At 40.2% G+C, this 20,969-nt stretch overlaps 2 protein-coding genes and 2 non-coding genes across 5 annotated transcripts; 2 read left to right on the forward strand and 2 right to left on the reverse strand.

Annotated features, from left to right (window-relative positions):
- Window positions 1-292: 292 nt before the first annotated feature.
- On the reverse strand, window positions 293-364 carry trnae-uuc (transfer RNA glutamic acid (anticodon UUC)). Its single transcript has one exon. It is a non-coding gene; the product is annotated as a tRNA-Glu (tRNA).
- Window positions 365-744: 380 nt separating this feature from the next.
- On the forward strand, window positions 745-816 carry trnah-gug (transfer RNA histidin (anticodon GUG)). The gene has a single exon. It is a non-coding gene; the product is annotated as a tRNA-His (tRNA).
- A 590-nt stretch (window positions 817-1,406) lies between these two features.
- On the forward strand, window positions 1,407-4,562 carry ebp (EBP cholestenol delta-isomerase). Its single transcript, XM_061903282.1, has 5 exons — window positions 1,407-1,545; window positions 2,589-2,880; window positions 3,871-3,907; window positions 3,977-4,107; window positions 4,179-4,562. Exons 2-5 carry the CDS (start codon window positions 2,589-2,591, stop codon window positions 4,391-4,393), a joined length of 675 nt encoding a protein of 224 aa, XP_061759266.1. The 5' UTR covers window positions 1,407-1,545; the 3' UTR covers window positions 4,394-4,562.
- fkbpl (FKBP prolyl isomerase like) lies at window positions 4,457-9,284 on the reverse strand. 2 transcript variants are annotated; one of them, XM_061903281.1, is made up of 5 exons: window positions 9,132-9,284; window positions 8,709-8,867; window positions 8,364-8,629; window positions 5,605-6,186; window positions 4,457-5,330 (listed from the first exon to the last, which is right to left on the reverse strand). In XM_061903281.1, exons 2-5 carry the CDS (start codon window positions 8,845-8,847, stop codon window positions 5,280-5,282), a joined length of 1,038 nt encoding a protein of 345 aa, XP_061759265.1. In that variant the 5' UTR covers window positions 8,848-8,867; window positions 9,132-9,284; the 3' UTR covers window positions 4,457-5,279. The 2 variants fall into 2 exon arrangements, with proteins under 2 accessions (XP_061759265.1, XP_061759264.1); XM_061903280.1 differs by having other exon boundaries at window positions 4,457-6,186.
- Window positions 9,285-20,969: the final 11,685 nt, after the last annotated feature.

Consider the following 20,969-nt stretch of genomic DNA (forward strand, 5'->3'; position numbering starts at 1 on the left):
GGAAGAGGGGACGGCCTAAAAACACCTGGAGGCGGGACTCTGAGGCGGAGCTGAAGAGGTTGGGAATCAGCTGGGGAGAGGCGGAAAGGACAGCCCAAAACCGTGCTGCATGGAGAGGAGTCATTGATGGCCTATGCTCCATTGGGAGCGATGGGCCTAAGTAAGTAAGGAGAGCCAAATGATTTCTGAGGTGGTATTTGGAGGAAAACATTTGTGAAAACCACTTCTATAGCGAAATATAAAATGTAAGGGATCAGTGAGAAATATATTAATAAATTGGGCAAAAGGGCAGTTCCCATACCGGGAGTCGAACCCGGGCCGCCTGGGTGAAAACCAGGAATCCTAACCGCTAGACCATATGGGACACGTGTTGTAGGAGGCTTTATCTTGAAAAAATATATGCTTACTCCGTCCATATCCGCACGTTGTCTTCATATAAACAATGACACTGTAAATACCTTCTCACAAGTAATGCTGGACATATATTATTATACCTAAATACGGCTGTTGTTGAAACCCCGTTACAGAGGCTCGTTGCTCCACCATATGAAGAAATTGCCGCTTTGCTTCGTTTGACTTTTCAACTATTTGCCTAAAATGTAATGGAGTCGGCAAAACAAAGGATAAAAATAAATGCCACTTAATGATACAATATGTCTAACATGATTGTAAGATCTTTGTATGCAAGTGTTGAAACTTGATAATGGTTAATTTCCGTCCGAGTGTCATGGCACCTGGTAGCTCGCCGTGATCGTATAGTGGTTAGTACTCTGCGTTGTGGCCGCAGCAACCCCGGTTCGAATCCGGGTCACGGCAGGGTGGAATTCCCTGACACGGCATAGGTGTCCTTTTTTAAAAATAAAATAAAAACATTTGTATTTATTCTTATATTTATAAACAATTCACCCATGCATCCACTTCCTACCGCTTGTCCCTTTCGGGGTCGCGGGGTGTGCTGGAGCCTATCTCAGCTGCACATGGGCGGAAGGCGAGGTATACCCAGGACAAGTCGCTATCATCACAGGCCAACACAGATAATTCAAAATGTGTTAATTTAAAATTACAGCAGATAGGCGCCAGCGCCCCCTGCGACCCCGAAAGGGAATAAGCGGTAGGAAATGGATGGAAGCATGACTCACAAAAAAAAATGGGAATTAAATGAAAAAACGTATTATACACCAATAATTTGCATTTAGGCACAAGTCAGGAAACATTAACCCTGTTGTGTCTCAATAATTATTGGAATACTGAAGTAGAAACTATAATTAGTCGTTGGGAATATGCAGCGATAAGGAAGGCGCTGATTTTGGACAGCAGAAAGGAAATGTCATTGGCTTGTAAAATCTATGACGTTGATGTTCCGAGAAAACTAACCAATCAGTGAGGCAGCAGACAATCACGTGCAAGGTGGCTCTGAAAATGGAGGAGTCTGATTGGTCAGCCAAGTGAGTTCCGTGTTTGAGATGTAGATCTATCTTTATGTCACGTCGTCTTGTAGTAGTTACATCTACTTTGTGAAACTGAGAATATTGCTCTTCATCGCTGGTAAGAACACAACTGATACAGCATATGTACACTTTTAATTATCGTTTCATTTCAGTAACATTCTAAATATGTTGACCTCATACGTTTATGGAGGTTAACATGACTCCTTACAATTCAGTGCAATGCACTAACAAAATGTGTCATGCATTTAAATATATTGTTGCATTATAAAAAAGTGCCCAGGAATGGATTCATGGCTATTTGAGGAAGAGCCGTTCAAAAAGACTGGCTCGTCTTTATATTTCCTATTTTTTGAGTATCAAAGAAACAATCACTAGTATAAGATACGATTCGTTTTATTAATGATCATTTCATTATTCCCAGGTTTTCATTATAAACTTTACATACGGTGACGCCATATCCCTGAAAAGGAGTTTACTACTTATGTTCCCTCACTTAAACTTTGTGGAAGCACGGAAAAAATTATAGACAAGGATATGTCCATACTCTAGGTATATAAAAAATATCTGTAAAATTAGAATAAAAATCAGGGCAGAATATAAATATGTATGCTAAATTGCAATTTGTGTGTACACCTAAACTACTTTATGAATCCAAAACAAACATCTGAATGTTATGTATGTTTGATTTGAGTGTGACCTTTTTTTAAGTCCAATCAGGTAGTGTGCTTTCGCCAGGGCAATTTGTGAAGTGAATTTTATTTATATGGTTTTTTTCTTTTAATACTCAAAGCGCTTTACATAGTGAAAACCCATTATCTAAATGTTTAAGCTGCATGTAGACCAGTGTGGGTGGCATTGGGACCAGGTGGGTAAAGTGTCTTGCCCATGGACACAACGGCAGTGATTAGGATGGTGGAAGTGGGGATCGAACCTGGAACCCCCAAGTCGCTGGCACGGCCGCTCAAGCAACGCAGCCACACCTAAAATATGTAAAAATACTCTTCATAAAGTAGCTCGCAAACCAGCGGCTGGCAACTGCATATCAGTTCTCATCGTTCATTTCAAAGAACCGTTCAAAAGTTTGACTCGTTTGAGAATGTCACATCTCTAAAAAGTGTCTACCATACTTTTCTGAAACAGATGGACACCACCGCTGCATCGGGACAGTCTCATCCCTACTGGCCCAGGAACCTTGTGATCCCCAACTATGTGGCCAATGATCGATCCATGGCAGAGATTCTAGCGTTTCTTTTCTCTGTGTCTGGAGTCTTTCTTCTAGTGACTTGGATGATCACTGCTCGGCTGAGCACATGGAGGCGTCTGGCTGTGTGCTGGTTTGCTGTTTGTGGTTTTATCCACAGTGTCATTGAGGGCTGGTTCTCACTCTACTATGACCTTATTCCAGGAGACCAGAGCTTCCTGTCACAATTGTGTAGGTATACAACCAACTAGACTTTCAGGTGAATGCTTTAGAGCAGGGGTCCACAACTAGGGTCGTCAAATTTAAGGGGATGTTGTACTTTCCGGGGCTCCTGTGCGTTCTGTCATTTTGAACATGGAAGTTATGTGCATCTCATTGTACATTACTACGTTCAAGAACCATTGAAAAAAATTAAAAACAGGGTATTTAGTAACTAGGTTTTAAAAACAGGGGGAGACTGAACCCCGAGGAAGATGCACTGATTACAATATAATCATAACAATAATGAGGTATTGTTATTAATCTTATCCAGAAATTATATTCCTATGTGTATCAGCTATTATCCACTTTACAGTCTAAAGTAAAGAAAAACTTGACATATGATTATGTTTAGTGAAGTGAATTTCATTTAGCGCTTTTTCTCTAGTTACCCAAAACACTTTACATTGAGAAACCCATTAACTACCTCTAAGATACATTTTGACCAGTGTGGTTGGGACTGGGAGCAAGGTGGGTGAAATGTCAGGCCCAAGGACAGAACAATTCCAACCAAAAACACTCAAGTTTCTGTCCGGCCAGTTTAACATCCGAACCACGCCGCCCTGTTGAGTTTAAAGTGAATAATGAGAGGTTGTGATTATTTATAATCATATTCTGTCCACTTTATATGGAATTTGTTAGTACTTTTTTGAAAAAAAAAAAAAGAACAAACAATAATAAAATAAATAAGATTAGGTTTTATTTTTAATGTACTGTATTTAAATGTTATTTCAATCTTTAGAAAGTCATAACCTTACAGACTGGATTTTTGGTGCTGCACACCACCACCAAAACAATAATCATGAAAAAAAAAAAAAAAACATTTCATTTTGTTGTTCACTGTTGACAATAGCATTACTATCAGGTCTGGTGCATCAGAATTAGGTTAAAAGAAGTTGGGGACCAAAATGTAACCCATATTGCCTACAACCCTACAACATGTTTGTCTTTCACCTCTCTCAGGGAAAGAGTACTCCAAAGGAGACAGTCGATATGTAATGTAAGTGAATTCTCATACCCGTTACAATCAAATACAATCGTCCTTAAAGCATATTTATTTTGTGTCCAGAGCGGATAACTTCACTGTTTGTATGGAGACTGTGACTGCATGCTTGTGGGGACCGTTTAGCTTTTGGGCTGTGGTTGCCTTCCTAACTAACAAGCCCTACAGATTTGTCCTGCAGCTTATACTTTCACTTGGTAAGCAGCGTGCAATTTGGGAAAAGTTAAACATTGCAACTAACAGCTCATTGAATGTAATTCTATTCCAGGTCAGCTGTATGGTGTGGTGCTATACTTCTTCACAGAGCACAGAGAAGACTACTCCCACAGTGAACTGGGGCACCCTATCTACTTCTGGTTTTACTTTGTGTTCCTGAACTTTTTGTGGATCGTTATTCCACTGGCCTTGATTATGGACGCGTGGAGACAACTGACAGCAGCTCAGCGACACAAAGATGGTACTAAAAAGTCTAAGAAACAATAAAAGGGGACTCAAAGACAGACTGGTTCTATACAAGGGACACACACAAATAGACAACCTGAAATGTTTAGTTTCATTATAGTGGTGGGTAAAAATTTTAATAACAATGTCATTGTCTTTAGTTCAGAAGTACATCTTCTGACTGACGCCAAAATAAATTTCATTTTTCTAACTACCGGTACACTGAGATGAGATGGCGACTTGTCCAGGGTGTAACCCCGCCTTCCACCCGATTGTAGCTGAGATTATTTTGTAATAGTACACTGCTACTTGACCATTTGTTAGAGCGAAATTGAGTTGTTGGCCGCAAGCAAGACATTTTTACCACAGCTGTCAATAACGAGTTGAGTCATGCAAAAATGTATCGCGTTATTCAGGTATACATGCAGATTAATCACAATTTAATTTGAGCGTACATTCTCCTGGTTTTATGGTCTGATACAGCAGGTATGCATGTCAGTGCAAAGATAAGTGAGCAAACTTTTAGATTTCACTTAAAAACACTCTCGTCTGGACATTAAATAAAACCTGCAAAATTTGGAGCAAGGAAATGTGCATTGCAATTACCATTTAAAAATGTTCCTGTATGACATTTGGACAATAAAAGAGCATTTTTGTCCAAATACTGAGCTCATTTTCAAAAGGTAAATTTAAATTATGCAAGGAGATAAAAAATTGATTAATCTGATTTAAACAAATTCATCATTTGAAAGCACACATTTTTACTTTTAATTACTTTGATGCCCCAACAACATCCAAACGAAACAGTCGTCAAAGTCTCTGTATTGCAGCAACTAAAAAGCATCAGCAAAGTGCAATGTTATAAAAACAGGTAATTACACATACTCACAAGAAGTGGGCTTTAAGAAGTTGCAACGCAAGTGCCACTTCAGAGATCATAGTACAGCTGCAGATTCCATAAGATCCTGAAAAGGTTGTTCTAATAAAAACAACAAAAAAACATCTTTATAGCTTTGTGTCAATGCAGAAGGATTTTTTATCAATTGCATTAATTATAGTAAGCGGTGTTTAGAGATAATTATGAGGTATTTATAGCCAGAACTGTGTACCTGGAGGAGACAATAGAGCATCTGCGATTGACACAATTAAAACAAAAGTGTGATTACCATACTCGTGATAAGACATTTCACCTAGCTAAACATTTTACTGAGTCTCCTTCCTAATTGTGCATTTGTCTGCTTTTCTCTACTCACAACTTCTTGAAGCGCTTTCACAGCAGCTGTGGATTCTGGCTGCAGCTTTAGCAGTTGTCTGAATGCCATTCGGGCCTCCTCTAGCTCATTCAACATCTGGCAGGCTTGGCCTAGTCGATACCACGCTTTAGCCCCACCTGGTTGCAGCTGTGTAGCCTTAGTGGCACTTTCCTTGGCGCGCGCTGGCTGCTTCAGTTTGAGCTGACACAAGGACAAGTTTGAGTGGAGTTCGGCCTTTGTGCTTTGGAGCTGATTTACTGTAGGAAGTTGTGTTTGATCTTCCGTGTCTGTAACTTTTTCTTCTTGTATGTCGTCCCCTTTTCTGTCCACCTCACACCCAAAGAGGGCGATGACCAGTTTGAGGGCACGACTGTAGCTGTCTGCTCCTCCCCACACATCCCCACTTCTGAATCTCTCCCCACCTCTCTCCTTATGGGACATCGCCCACTCCCATTTTTCACCAGGTGGCATCTGCCAGAATTCCTTTCCTGGTGTGAAAGCTTGGAGCTCCACTGTGGCACATATTTCCTCCGCAGGCTGAGAGTTCAACATATCAGCTCCATTTACCGGAGTCAGGCGTATCTAGGAAGCACAACACTATGATCAGAATAATTATAGTACATTTTCATATTGTGCATTTTTGACAAAACCTGATAAAAGGCAGGGAGGGATAAGCCTGCTACAATCAAACTTGACATCGAAATCACTATACTAACTTCAGTTGTTTTTTTAAATGATTTTAATGTGTGCTGTCTAAGAGTGATCTTTGAATACATTTACAATGCTGATTTTACAGTAAACCAAGCTAACCATTCCCAGAATGTTGTAATTACTTTAGTCTTTTGGGCAATTATCGTTACATAATGGGAGCATTTGGGTTGCTTTTTCTTTCCATATTAGTGCAAATGGCAAACATTTTTTCGGTTCCTGAAACGTTACATTTTACGTTCTTTGAACGGTACCAAATAGTCTGCAATGTCAATGCTTTAAGTCTGCATATTAAATTCATACCAAAATGAAGAGTGAAGATCGCCAAACATGTAAAAATGCAGTACAAACTGCAATAAAGCCATATTTTCCAAGATAATGGCCATTACGCACACACATAAAACAACACTTTTTTGCCACACATAATCTAAAGGATTTTTAATGTGTAATTTTAATCATATGTACGTGTTTCATAATGTTACACAGTTTAATGAGCTTGATGTGTGTTATGTGTGACTGTATGTCAACTTTATTTGTTGGTTATAGTTATATTTACGACATGAGTGGGGCAAGTTGTTTGGATTGAGTCATACAAATAATGCTGTGCTCAGCTAAATTGAAAAAATGCTTGTGGTTGTTGTCTAGTGATATCCCATGGAGACTGGTAAATTATTCCTGATTTCATATCCACCTTATTAGCAGAGGGATCAATTTAAGAGAAAACAACAACTCAATCTTCTTTATAAACTTGTGATGTCTTGCGGCCGAACTGAAGACTTTGGTGGGCCCGTCGAAAAATGCGTGTCCGTGGTTAATACAATCTCCATCCACACAAGTGTAGTTTCATAACTGTCTATCAACAAGAAAACACATACACCTGCTGTCACGCACATTTTGTCCAGAGTGCCTGAATAAGCAGCAAAAGTAGACTCGGTGGCTTTATACATCTGTTATGTGTATTTTGATATACTACAATGACATATGTTTTTTGGGTGCCTAAAGGGCGCATGCGCACCTGTGCTGCTAAAACCCAACACTCGACTTACGTTTAATCATCAACATGGTGATATATTACATGTGCAATGAAGTGAACATAATGTTCACTTCATTGCACGTTTTATAATCTGTGCACACTAACAAGAAGCCAAGGAACCTCTAAAGTGCATGGACATGCGTGTGCCGCTGCAAAACTCTCATGGAATTATAACACGCTTATTATCAATTAGGTAATATATTACATGTGCAATGAAGTGTATATTGTCTTTAACATCAGTACACAGTAACAAGGGAGGAAGTATATATCATATTTTTTTTAGTCGCTCGGGCGCATTATACGCCTGCACGATCATTCCATTTACACAATAGAAGCAACATGTAAATAACTTCATGATTTGTCGTTAAATAAGGATTAAAAAAAGGGTTAATGTCAAAGATTTCTTATAACACAAAGCAAAAAGTATTTCTTGTCAAATTTGTCCCGTCAGCCGGAGGGTCACAAAGTATCCAAACCAGCTGACTGTCATTGTCGCTGGTCAGAGTGTCGCAGCGTCTTTCAAAGCAGACTTTGATGCATCGTTTCATTAATGTAAAGTGAAAATAGTAGTATGTTTATGGTAAAACATAAAGTAAGGTCTCGTACTGTGATTAAAGCCAGCAAAGCAGTGTTGTTTACCCTATATTGAGCTTTGGAAATGACAGTGCACAATTGTGCAGTGTTGTTTACCCTATATTGAGCTTTGGAAATGACAGTGCACAACCGTGACGTCACAGATGAGTACAAGTCTCCGTTTAAGCGGTGTACGCGCAAACGCTGAGGAGAGTTTCGAAACTTCATTTAAACCAGCGTTTGCAGAAGTGTGCCTTTTTTCCTTTTGACAAATATATGTGTTTGTGTGTGGACAAGAAGCCTAAACGCAGCGATAAGTATGCGTTCATTAAGTATCCATGTTCGTGTGGGCATGGCAAATACATATTCTTTCAAACTGACGTCAATGTCGTGCCTTCTTTTGGTAATTACAGTGCAGCATGGAAGTGTTTTTTTTAATTCATACCTCACATGTCTCCCCAGCGTTCATGCTCTCCACACAGGCTTCTGTGACATCACAATGACCTTCCCCAAGTCGCAGTGTGGTCAAGTCACCTAGCATGACCTGCAGCACTGAGTCCTGACACCTTGGGGAATCTGCAGCATCATGTCGGTCTCCTTGGTCGGGCTCATCTCCTTTTACCAAATGTCTCGCATCATTCATGTCCGCTTTGAGGCGCACACGAACACGGCAGAGTGAGCCTATTCTCGGTTTGTAGCCAGACGACAACACTAGAACAGACACCAAAACGGGGTGAAAAAAAACAGCATATCAGGTGTAAATCAGAACAGAAGAACATCATGCAAGCACCTTTTCCAGGATCACAAACTTTATGTTGACTTCCAGACTGGATTTGCTTCTTCTGGACCATCCAAAGGCCTTTGGGACACACTGACACCCAGCAGGTGTTTGCAACGCCATCTTGATCATCACCATCTGCTACATCCATCTCCTCAGTCAGAAGATATACTATGATTTAAAAAAAAGCGTAATTCTTAGTGTCTATTTGCATGGATATAAATGACCCTGGTATGTGGTTATTAGTACAAAATATGTATTTTGTTGGCGATTGGCACATCATTAAGAAGATAATGTCCTGTTTAGAGAGACAGAACGTTCATTGAAGCAACAACGTTTTTGTTAGGTTTCTCAACCATAAAACAAGCAGAATTTTTCTAAAAATATATAAAAGTGGGCAGTTAAAAGTAAGTCATAATGAATAAATGTATTTACCCAATTCAAAAGATATATTTGTTCAATATCAGTTATCCCATCAACCGGCGATAGACTACAGCTGTGGATTTTCTTCTTCTGTGGTTGTTATCTCTTCTTCGCTGCTTCTTTCTGGTGGCAGTTATTATCGTACAATACTGCCATCTAAAGGCGAAAAATAGACTGCAGCCCTGTTTGTACAGGCCAGGCAGCATGCTTCTCGCCGTGTACAAGAAAATGTTTTCATAGTGCAATGCTCTTCTTTTTCCAGCAGGTGGCAGAAAACTCCAGAATAACTAGGATATTGTACTAAAACACAAGGAAGAAAATAGAGAAGAAAACAAAGAAAAAGGTAGTTGTTGCACGTCAGTAAGTTAATTTTTAACTTATTTGGAAGCCAACAAAATCAAAACATTATGTTAAATATGTATATATATAGTTGGGGAATATGATCAATGAATCAATCAATCAAAGTTTATTTATATAGCCCTTATATATAGGTATTCCTTTCTTTTTATTTTTTATAAAAAAAATGTAAATGTTTTTATTATCTCTCTAGCTATCATTATGTATACGTATTGTTGCATTTGAACAACTGTATTGTTGAAAACAGAGGTAAACTATTGGTATTGTTCATCATCAATAGCGCTTTTTCTATTGGTATTTGTATTGCTCCAGTTTTGGTGTAAAAATGCTCATTGTCATTTCTATATTATTATTTATTTCACTAACTGCTTATTTGCTATCACTTTTATGATCATATTTGTACATATTATGTATGTGCTGGTGATGTTCTATTGTTCTTGTTGTTTTTGTTGTTATTGTTGTGTTTGCTGTTGTTGTTTTTGTCTCTCTGTCTAATCCCCCTCTTATACCCACAATTTCCCCCTCTGTCTTCCTTTTTTTCTCTTTTTATCACCTCCTGCTCCTGCACCAAATGATAATATAAATACATTTGATAAAGTAAAATTTAAATAAGGCAACAAGAGAAGTATCCTACACCTCTCTTTTGTAAAGCAAATCTGAACAGCCGATATGGGCATCTACATCAACTATATGATTTGCCTGAGAAGCTGGACAGGACAAAAAATAAAAAAATAAAAAATTAAAAAAATAAATAAATATATATAGCCCTAAATCACAAGTGTCTCAAAGGGCTGCACAAGCCACAACAACATCCTCGTCTCAGATCCCACATCAGGGCAAGAAAAAAACTCAACCCAATGGGAAACAATGACAAACCTTGGAGGGGACCGCAGATGTGGGGGGAACCCCTAGTTCCCCCTGGACGACCGGTGTATTGGATGATAGCAGGTGAAACTGACAGTGTCTGTTGTGGCTGCCTGGATACGTTCAATGAATAGTTAGTTACCAAATACAAGTAGCAGCCGACAGCACCTACAACAGCTTGCTAGAATACAACACTGGATACAAATCGGTTTAGCGTACAGAGCATCACACTGACACACACAGTCAGTGTGAGTGTTTATTGACCTTTGACCGAGACCACTCGTGTTTAAGGCCTGTGTGTTAATCTGTGCTGTCAGTTTGAGTTTTGGCTTTATCATCCGAGTACTGGAAACTATGAGAAGAATACCTCTCAGGTGTGTGTTTGTCTTTCTGCATGTGTGTGTGTGTGTGTGTGTGTGTGTGTGTGTGTGTGTGTGTGTGTGTGTGTGTGTGTGTGTGTGTGTGTGTGTCTGTGTGTGTGTGTGTGTGTGTGTGTGTGTCTGTGTGTGTGTGACAGCGAGACAGACCCCGAGATATAATCAATCCATAGTCTATGAGACTATTTGAGAAAATGTCGTGGACTTGCAAAAACAAGGAAATTCCATGCATAAGTTAATTCAAAGCATGCATGTTTTAGTAGCAGAGGTAATTCATACACATAGTTTGCCAAAAAACACTGTATGACAGCTGAATAAGATATGGAGACAGGTGGAATTCAGAGGGGAAAATATTACTATCTCGTAACTGCAAATGTACAGTAACCACAAATGCCATCAATCAATTTTCCTCTTGCGAAATTATTCAGTTGACATAGTTGCATTTTTATAAGACAATGACTATTAATGACAATTTTACTCTCAAAATTTTAAAACACCAATTTGGACTGGCTGTTGTTGTTTTTTTGCTCATGAAAGCGGCAGTTGGCTTGTCTGTAATCACTCTGTCACACGTTCAAACACACACACACATGCTGCAAACACTGGCCAAGTTGAGGCTCACGCATAAACAGATTGGCCAACACTACATGGTGTTTATGCCTTAGTGAACACCACTAAGTGTGTGTGTGTGTGTGTGTGTGTGTGTGTGTGAGCGTGTTTGCGTGCGTGTGCATGTATGTTTATGCGTTTCTGTGTGTGACGCACCTTAACCATTTAGTCTCCAGAGGCTGCTCGTAGTTTATTGTGAGATTCTGAAAACAGACAAAAGACTAAGCTTTACAGCTGAAGTGTGAAGGCGGAAGCTGAAAGGAGCTACAGTGCATCCGGAAAGGAATCAAAGTGCTTCACTTCCATATTTTGGTGTGTCCTCAACATTCTACACACAATACCCCATAATGGCAATGTGAATTTTTTTTTTAGAGATCTTTGCAAATGTGTTAAAAATAAAAATCTAAGAAAAACAACCTTTGCCGTGAATCTCAAAAGTGAGCTCAGGTGTATCCTTATTCAACTGATCATCCTAGAGATGTTCCTACAGCTTAACTGGAGTCTAGCTGTGTTAAACTCAGTTGATCGGGCATGATTTGAAAAGGCACACATCTGTCTGGATATAAAGTCCCACACTTGACAGTGCATGACTGAGAACAAACAAAGCATGGAGTAGAAGGAATTGTCTGTAGGATTTTCTCAAGGCACAAATCTGGGTAAGGGTACAAACAAATATCTGCTGCCTTGAAGGTCCCAATGAGCACAGTGGCATCCATCATCCATATATGAAAGAAGTTTGAAACTACCAGGACTCCCCCAAGAGCTGGCAAGTCTTCTAAACTGAGTGATTGGGGGAGAAATGCTCTATTAAAGGAAGTGACCAAGAACCTAAAGGTCACTTTGTCAGAACTACAGCATTTCTCTGTTCGGAGAGGAGAACCTTCCAGAAGGACAACTGATCAGGGAAATATGATAGAGTGGCCAGGCAGAAGCCATTCCTTGGTAAAAAAAAAAAAAAAAGCACATGGCAGCCTGCCTAGAATTTGCCAAAATGCATCTGAAAGACTCACAGGCGATGAGTCTGGTCTGATGAGACAAAGATTGAACTCATGCTCTGGGGATGTTTTTCAGCGGCAGGAACTGGGAGACAAGTCAGGAATAGAGGGAAAGATAAATGCAGCAATGTACAAAGACATCCTGCATGAAAACCTGCTCTAGAACACTTATGAACTCAGACTAGGGCGGCGGTTCATCTTTCAGCAGGACAACGACCCCAATCACACAGCCAAGATATCAAAGGAATGGCGACAGGACAACTCTTTACATGTCCTTGAGTGGCCCGGCCAGAGCCCAGACTTTTAATACCATTGAACATCTCTGTAGAGATCTGAAAATAACTTTGCACCAACTTATCCAACCTGATGGAGCTGGTGAGGTGCTGCACAGAGGAATGGGCAAAACTGCCCAAAAATTGGTGTGCAAAGTTTTTGGCATCGTATTCAGAAAGACTTGAGGCTGTATTTGCTGCAAAAGGTGAATTAATAAAGTATTGAGCGAAGGCTGTGACTACTTATGTGATTTCTTAGTGTTTTATTTAAAGTGGACTTTGCATGCAAAACCAACTTTTTTTAAGTATTGGTACCTGTTTTTATGTATTTGGGATCTGCATACCCCCCAAAAATGTGAAATAACACCATGGTGTTGATACTTATAAAACAATTAGAGATGTCCGATAATGGCTTTTTTGCCAATATACGATATTCCGATATTGTCCATCTCTTAATTACCGATTCCGATATCAACTGATAGCGATATATACAGTCGTGGAATTAACACATTATTATGCCTAATTTTGTTGTGATTCTCCACTGGATGGATTAAACAACGTAACAAAGTTTTATAAAATAAATCAACTCAAGTTATGGAAAAAATGCCAACATGGCACTGCCATATTTATTATTGAAGTCACAAAGTGCATTATTTTTTTTAACATGCCTCAGAACAGCAGCTTGGAATTTGGGACCTGCTCTCACTGAGAGAGGATGAGGAGGTTGAGGTGGTGGTGGTGCGGATATTAAGGGGAAGCGGGGGGTGTATATTGTAGCGTTCCGGAAGAGTTAGTGCTGCAAGGGGTTCTGGGTATTTTTTCTGTTTTGTTTATGTTGTGTAACGGTGCGGATATTCTCCCAAAATGTGGTTGTCATTCTTGTTTGGTGTGGGTTCACAATGTGGCGCATATTTGTAACAGTGTTAAAGTTGTTTATATGGCCACCCTCAGTGTGACCTGTATGGCTGTTGACCAAGTATGCTTGCATTCACTAGTGTGTGTGAAAAGCCGTAGATATTATGTCACTGGGCCGGCATGCAAAGGCAGTGCCTTTAAGGTTTATTGGCACCCTGTATTTCTCCCTACGTCCGTCTACATAGCGTAGAATTAAAAAGTCATGAACTTTACTTTTTTGAAACCGATACCGATAATTTACGATATTACATTTTAAGGTATTTATTGTCCGATAATATCTGCAGCTCAATATTATCGGACATCTCTAAAAACAATATTGCCTTCTTTCAAACTTCCTCCAAATGAGCCATTTGGACGTTTTTCCCATCAGCAGATTTCTCCATATTTGGTGAAGTTTTTCATGAATAACTTTGCAAAAGTCTGCCACTGGAGTCCACTTTTGTAGTCGTTAAGTTATAATTTTTTTCTCTCCATCCTTTAGTTATGGGGCGGACTGGCTCATACGTGTACATGCATCCTGCCCTGCTGCCATTTCTAATACAACGTAGCTTACAGTTCTAACTTTTATCTGTCAGTACCCTTGTTATCCACCCAGTCTCTACTGCTTGTCCTTTGTCCGCGGGGGGTGCTGGAGCCTATCTCAGCTGCAATCAGGCAGAAGGAAGGCAACACCTTGGACAAGTCGCCACCTCATCACAGGGCCAACACAGATAGACAGACAACATTCACACTGACATTCATACACTAGGGCCAATTTACTGTTACCAAACAACCGCGTTATTATCGTGATAAAAACCAAAATGAAAAAGACAGAGAGAAGACGCAGTCGAAATCGAGGCATGTAAATAAGACCACCCACAAAACGGCGCATCCTGAAGAGACCGTAAAAAAGTGCCTTGAAGATTGTCTGCAAAACGCAATCTATGCAAACCACCATAACATGTTACGTAAACCACATGGAAGTGTGGATAATGTAGAAAAAAACATACATGTAGTTTGTGCAGACCTTGCTTTGCTTCTGGCTTTAGGGAAGCTTCTCTAGCAGCGCAGGCGTCGTACTGATGATGGCGTTTCAGGTGCCTGATAAGGTTTGATGTGTTGAAGCGAAAAAAATAGCGTGCACAATGTCTTCATTTGAAACAGTGCAGAAGAATAGGAGCCATGTTTGTTTACAACGATCTTAGAGGACGTTTACGACGCGAGTAGGAGAAATTTAATTTCAAACATGATTTGCTCAAGTATGCATTCAGTATCAAATAGAGATGTGATGTTCTAAAGATGGCCAAAGGCACCACTACAGCAGGCTTTAAAGAGAAGGGAGGCATATCTAGCCCTCAAAATATGCACGTGATTTGAGCAAACAGAGCACGCCAGCACTAAATTTGACTTACAGCTAATACAGACAGAGACATTATTTATTAGGCTATTATTGTGTCAGTCTGTTTTTTCTTGAATACAGTACAACAACAAACAGAAGTAAAGTGAAGGGCAGGGTAATGATCATATTTAGGTGAAAATGATTTATTGTGTGTGAATGTTGTCTGTCTATCTGTGTTGGCCCTGCGATGAGGTGGCGACTTGTCCAGGGTGTACCCCGCCTTCCGCCCGATTGTAGCTGAGATAGGCGCCAGCGCCCCCCGCAACCCCAAAAGGGAATAAGCGGCAGGAAATGGATGGATGGATGATTTATTGTTTAGGGCTTCACGGCGGAAGAGGGGTTAGTGCGTCTGCCTCACAATACAAAGGTCCTGAGTAGTCAGGATTCAATCCCGGGCTCGGGATCTTTCTGTGTGGAGTTTGCATGTTCTTCCCGTGAATGCGTGGGTTCCCTCCGGGTACTCCGGCTTCCTCCCACTTCCAAAGACATGCACCTGGAGATAGGTTGATTGGCAACACTAAATTGGCCCTAGTGTGTGAATGTGAGTGTGAATATTGTCTGTCTATCCAGCGCCCCCCGCGCCTCAAAGGGAATTAGCGGTAGAAAATGTATGGATGGATGGAATTATTGTTTATCCAAACTCATATTTTAGGAGGTGCTTAAGAATATTTAAGGGATGATTCAGACCACCTAAATAGGCCCAATAGCTCTAAAATACGTACAAGATGTAAAAAAAAAAAAAAAAAAAATTTCAAAAAATGGTATAATGGGTTGTACTTCTGCGATAAGGTGGCGACTTGTCAAGGGGGTACCCCGCCTTCTGGCCAATTGTAGCTGAGATAGGCACCAGCACCCCCCGCGACCCCAAAGGGAATGAGCGGTAGAAAATGGATGAATGGATTGATGGGTTATACTTGTATAGTGCTTTTCTACCTTCAAGGGCTTTGACACTATTTTTTCACTTTCACCCATTCACACACATTCACACATTCTCACAAATAGGGGTCCAAAACCCCCTGTAGGTCTGTGAAATTTTGTATTTCATTTGAAATTTTTTTTTTTTTTATATTCCCCCTTTTTTCCCCACAAAATTAAATGTCTTTGTGGCCTGCAGCGAAGCGGGGCGTGCCAGGACCGGCTTGGAGATCAGCGGCAAGTGCGTAAATGACACAGCTGTGAGTGTTTGTCTAATCACCTGTCACTCTCTTAAAGGCAGCAGTGGGGAAGGAGGAAGGGTGGTTGATGGTGGAGAGCAAAAGCAAGAGGGACACGAGACAATGGCTGAGAGAAATAAATAAAACGTTGTTCCAAACCATGCACGCAGCTGTCTCGTCAGTGATTGGTGGTCCGAGGAATCTCGGAGGAGAGAATCTTCCACAGTCTTTAAATATACATTAGGATTGATTCAATACACTGTAGTGAAGTTTATACATGACAGTGTACCTTGCAGATTTGAGATAAAACATGAATACATAATTATATTTGGATCGTCATGTAAGCATTTAAGAAAGCTGACAATGAGTGCTCTAATTGCTAATAATAAGCTAATAATTAGGGTGTTAGTTGTCAGGTAGCGATTAGAGGCGCTGTACTTTATAATTTGAATACCTTAGTAGTGTACAATAACAAGGTAACTTTAGGACCAGTTTAATTTAAAACACAATTTTACTCGATATTTAAGTAAGGAGTCATTCCATCAGTGTGGGGGTCCTTGGCCTGAAATACATTGAGGACTCTGTTTTGGCATATGTGAAAGAGAATGGAGGCAACTCGCCGTTTGTAATTGCAATTTTTTGTTGTTTTTTTTTGTTTTTGTCAATTTGTTTTCATCGTTCGAAATGTTTTCAACTATTTTAACACACTTTTTTCAGGACTATGATTGTAATTGTAATTGGTATAATTTTAACATTATTTTATTGGATTTAAAATGTCAGCTCTGTCTTCCAATGTATCATCATGGAAAGTTATACACATGAGCTGCAGGGGTTTGCACTGAGCTCAAGGGTGAGTGATGTGTCAGTAAAGTTTCTCCATTTCGAACGTAATATACGTTTCGTATGATTTCTGTCTATGTCCTTATGACAAAACATATGCATATGCTTTTTATTTACTTGGCATCGATTACTTGAGAGAAGTTTTATTTCATTTCACATTCCTGCAGTTTTATTGATCAAAATAAAACATTTATTGAGGAATAAAGAAGTCAAAACTTGAATATCTTTATTGCGGGGATCAAGTGTCAGCCAATATTTCACATGGATGCGCTTACAATACTTGAATGAAAGCAATTTCCTTGCGCCTTGGCCCTTGATTGTGACCATGTAAATTCTTATAACACACTTTACATGCTTTACCGTTACTGAACAGTACACACTTGATGAAAGCAAGTTAATATGTCTGTGCCCATCGGCAACATAAGGGATCTTTCATGAAGTTACGGTAAATTAGTTTTCTCTGGAGCATAAGCAGGGTCCTTAACTAAATTATGTTGTTTCTCTGGGGGCCACTTAGACAGTCGGACCTGCACAGCCTGAGTAAGAACCCACCGAGGGAAGGAGATGGCTATCGGTGGCAGAGGGCGAAACTGGGGACCGCTTTAATAGGAGCACACAGTGTAATGAGGTCTTGCTGTGAGGGGGCCTGAGGACTTTTTTAAGACACCGCTTTCAAGTGTTCTTTTCCAGCTTCGTGTGCATTTTGTGATCACAGAGAGAGTCACTGTGAGACATTAGGCCTCCGCACGCATGCATACATGCCATCAAGTGCACATCTGGATATGCTTCTCCTTGAACACTCTCACTTGTGACCTTACCAGAGCATCCGAGCTACTTCTGCTGGTGCACACCACTACCACCGTATCTTAACACACCTGCAACATAGTCACACAAAACACCACATTAATATACCTGCGCAGTCAGGTGCAAGTCGGGCTCAGGGAGGAGGACGTCCCTACCATGCAGAGTCCCCAGGGATTGTGCTAACTAGTCCTTTCAACAAATTCTTTATTTGGCTGGAGAAGTTTCTGATTGATGCCTGATTTTAATCTCATGTTGGAGGCTTCATCCATATTTTTTTAAGGGTGTTTATTGTAATTTATTGTTATTCTAATATGTTGAATTTTTTGTTTACTGAACTGCAGAGAAGCTAGACATTTATAAAAGGGAGACATGTGTGGAAAAATAATATATAATAATGGTAATACAGATATTACCAAACTATTAATTATATTAAAGGCCTACTGAAACCCACTACTACCCACCACGCAGTCTGATAGTTTATATATCAATGATGACATATTAATATTGCAACACATGCCAATACGGCCTTTTTAGCTTATTAAATTGCAATTTTAAATTTCCCGGGAGTTTCATCTTAAAAACGTCGTGTAATGATGACGTATACTCAAGACGTCACGGGTCATGCGCACACACAAAGTCGTCTGCTTTAACGGCATAATTACACAGTATTTTGGAGATCTGTGTTGCTGAATCTTTTGCAATTTGTTCAATTAATATTGGAGAAGTCACAATAGAAAGATGGAGTTGGGAAGCTTTAGCCTTTAGCCACACAAACACACGGTGATTCCTTGTTTAAAATAACTGGAGGTGAAACTTTACTATGGAGGACAGCGCGGTCAAGCGTACATGAATCACGACGGAATGTCAACCAGCAGGTTTTTGTGAGAAAATTGTGGTTAAAAAGTTGCTTCTTACCGGAGAAAAGCTGAGCTTGTGCCGTCCATAGCTGCCGTCGACTCCCCTGAGACATTGGCGTCAAGACACCCGTGGAGACACACCTCCGACTATCAGGTACTATTAAACTCACTAAAACACTAGCAACACAATAGAAAAATGAGGGATTTCCCAGAATTATCCTAGTAAATCTGTTTAAAAACATCGGAATCCGTCCCAATGCAATCACGTTTTTTTTTGTTTTTTTTCCTAGTCCGTCACTATCAATATCCTCAAACACAAATCTTTCATCCTCGCTCAAATGAATGGGGAAATTGTAATTTTCTCGGTCCGAATAGCTCTTTTTGTTGGAGGCTCCCATTAAAATCAATGTGAATATGTGAGGAGCCCCCACACTTGTGACGTCATCGTCTGCGACTTCCGGTAGAGGCAGGGCTTTTCTCTTAACACCGAAAGTTGCGAACTTTATCGTGGATGTTCTTTACTAAATCCTTTCAGCAAAAATATGGCAATATCGCAAAATGATCAAGTATGACACATAGAATGGACCTGCTATCTCCGTTTAAATAAGAACATCTAATTTCAGTAGGCCTTTAAAGCTCCTGAACACATTATTGGTGATCCTTGGATGTTTTTGGTCATTCAACATCGGCAGCACGGGGTTAGTGCATGTGCCTCAAATTACGAAGGTCCTTGGTTCGATTATTGGCTTGGCATCTTTCTGTGTGGAGTTTGCAGGTTCTCCCCTTGACTGCGTGGGTTCTCTCTGGGTACTCCGTCTTCCTCCCACCACCAAAGACATGCACCTGGGGATAGGTTGATTGGCAACACTAAATTGGCCCTAGTGTGTGAATGTGAGTTTCAATGTTGTCCGTCTATCTGTGTTGGCCTTGCCATGATGTGGCGACTTGTCCAGGGTGTAACCCGAATGCATCTGAGATAGGTTCCAGCACGCCTTGCGACCCCGTAAGGGACAAGCGGTAGAAAAAGGATGAATGGAACATCAGATACGTCGCACAGGCAAACCAACCGAGGTTAATCAGACCTAGCTCTTATTCAGATGGCTTTTGCTGCACTCCAAGGAGCTCCTCTTCTATTCCAGAGCCATCTTGAGACTTTTTCTGCTTCTTCCATAATGTTCATGATTCCTCTTCTTCTCTCCACTCCGGTAAGGTCAAGTGCATTCAAAGTTTTTATGGAGTGACTGCCCCATGAACCCTCTATACCCATTCTCACTTAGCTTTCCAGTCTCGCTTGCGGTAGTCGATGACCAGCTCCCTATATTTGTTCTTCTTTCTCTCATTGGCCTTGTATAGATGGTCCAACAGTGTCATGTTCTTTGTCTTCTCTGGTAGAGGAGAATGTCTGATCTCAGAGTGGTAGCAACAATGCCTAATTTTTTTCTCCAAGTCGATAGACAGCTGTTCTGGCTCCTGCAGCGGTATGAAGCTGGTCTCCAGCCTTCATGAAGGCGATGGCCTGGATGGTGGGGCGAGACCGTTCTGATCTTGCTGATTCCCCCGCTGATGGTTTCTGCGATGGGTTTCAAAACCTGGTTGTGTCACAGGTGTACCGACTCTGCCCAAGAGTTACTGGAAAGCAGATCAAGATGTGCTCCAGCGTTTCCCTGCCTGGGCATTACGAGCAATTAGGAGACTCTCACACCCCGCGACCCTGAAAGGGACAAGCGGTAAAAAATGGATGGATGGATGGATGGATGTTTTGCCCCAGATGGACAATAAACTTTATGTGCTGTAGTTATGCCTGACAGAGATATAAGTGTATGGAACTTTCCGATCAATAGCTGTCTCCAACATTATCCAGGCACCCTGTTGCTTCAGCCGGAGTAAATGGATGAATGGACTTTTAGCGTATAAAGAAACATAGCACATTTTAGATTGAAGACCCTTAACGATTTACGTTTTCCTGTGTGATTGTTTCATTCCAAAATTACTGAATTCTAGGCAGCTTTTATAGAGAGAGGTGACAAAAGTTTCGATTTTCTGAGACTATTATTTTCAAAACCATTGAATCAACTTTTTAATTTGATGAATTTATAATCAATATTTTAAGTGTAACCTTAACCTCAAAAAGCACTGAATTGCAACAAAAAATAGAAAACAAATGTTGTACTGATGTTTTGCTTAAAATACTTAAAAGTAGACAGTAGATGATAAAAGAAATACAAAGATGATAAAAGCGCATTGTCAAATTATTGTACAGTCTTAATTGTAACTATTCTGATTCTGAAAGGTAGTAATAGTAATAATAACAATAATTTCAAAAAGAAACACCACCAATGTCTTTCTTTTTGTCCACTGAGTTATCTGTGGTTCACAAGTTGCAGACATGTCCATCTTAAACATTCATTTATGTTCTAGCACATTTACG

The sequence above is a fragment of the Nerophis ophidion genome, linkage group LG06 (genome assembly GCF_033978795.1).
Source record: "Nerophis ophidion isolate RoL-2023_Sa linkage group LG06, RoL_Noph_v1.0, whole genome shotgun sequence".
In the NCBI taxonomy this organism is placed as follows: domain Eukaryota; kingdom Metazoa; phylum Chordata; class Actinopteri; order Syngnathiformes; family Syngnathidae; genus Nerophis; species Nerophis ophidion.

Coding starts and splice junctions, on each gene's coding strand:
- ebp (XM_061903282.1), top strand. CDS start 2,589: ATGGACACCACCGCTGCATCGGGACAGTCTCATCCCTACTGGCCCAGG. Junction 2,881..3,870: donor GAGCTTCCTGTCACAATTGT/GTAGGTATACAA, acceptor CACCTCTCTCAG/GGAAAGAGTACTCCAAAGGA. Junction 4,108..4,178: donor GCAGCTTATACTTTCACTTG/GTAAGCAGCGTG, acceptor ATTCTATTCCAG/GTCAGCTGTATGGTGTGGTG.
- fkbpl (XM_061903280.1), bottom strand. CDS start 8,847: ATGGATGTAGCAGATGGTGATGATCAAGATGGCGTTGCAAACACCTGC. Junction 8,630..8,708: donor AGTTTGTGATCCTGGAAAAG/GTGCTTGCATGA, acceptor TGTCTGTTCTAG/TGTTGTCGTCTGGCTACAAA. Junction 6,187..8,363: donor ACGCTGGGGAGACATGTGAG/GTATGAATTAAA, acceptor TGTGCTTCCTAG/ATACGCCTGACTCCGGTAAA.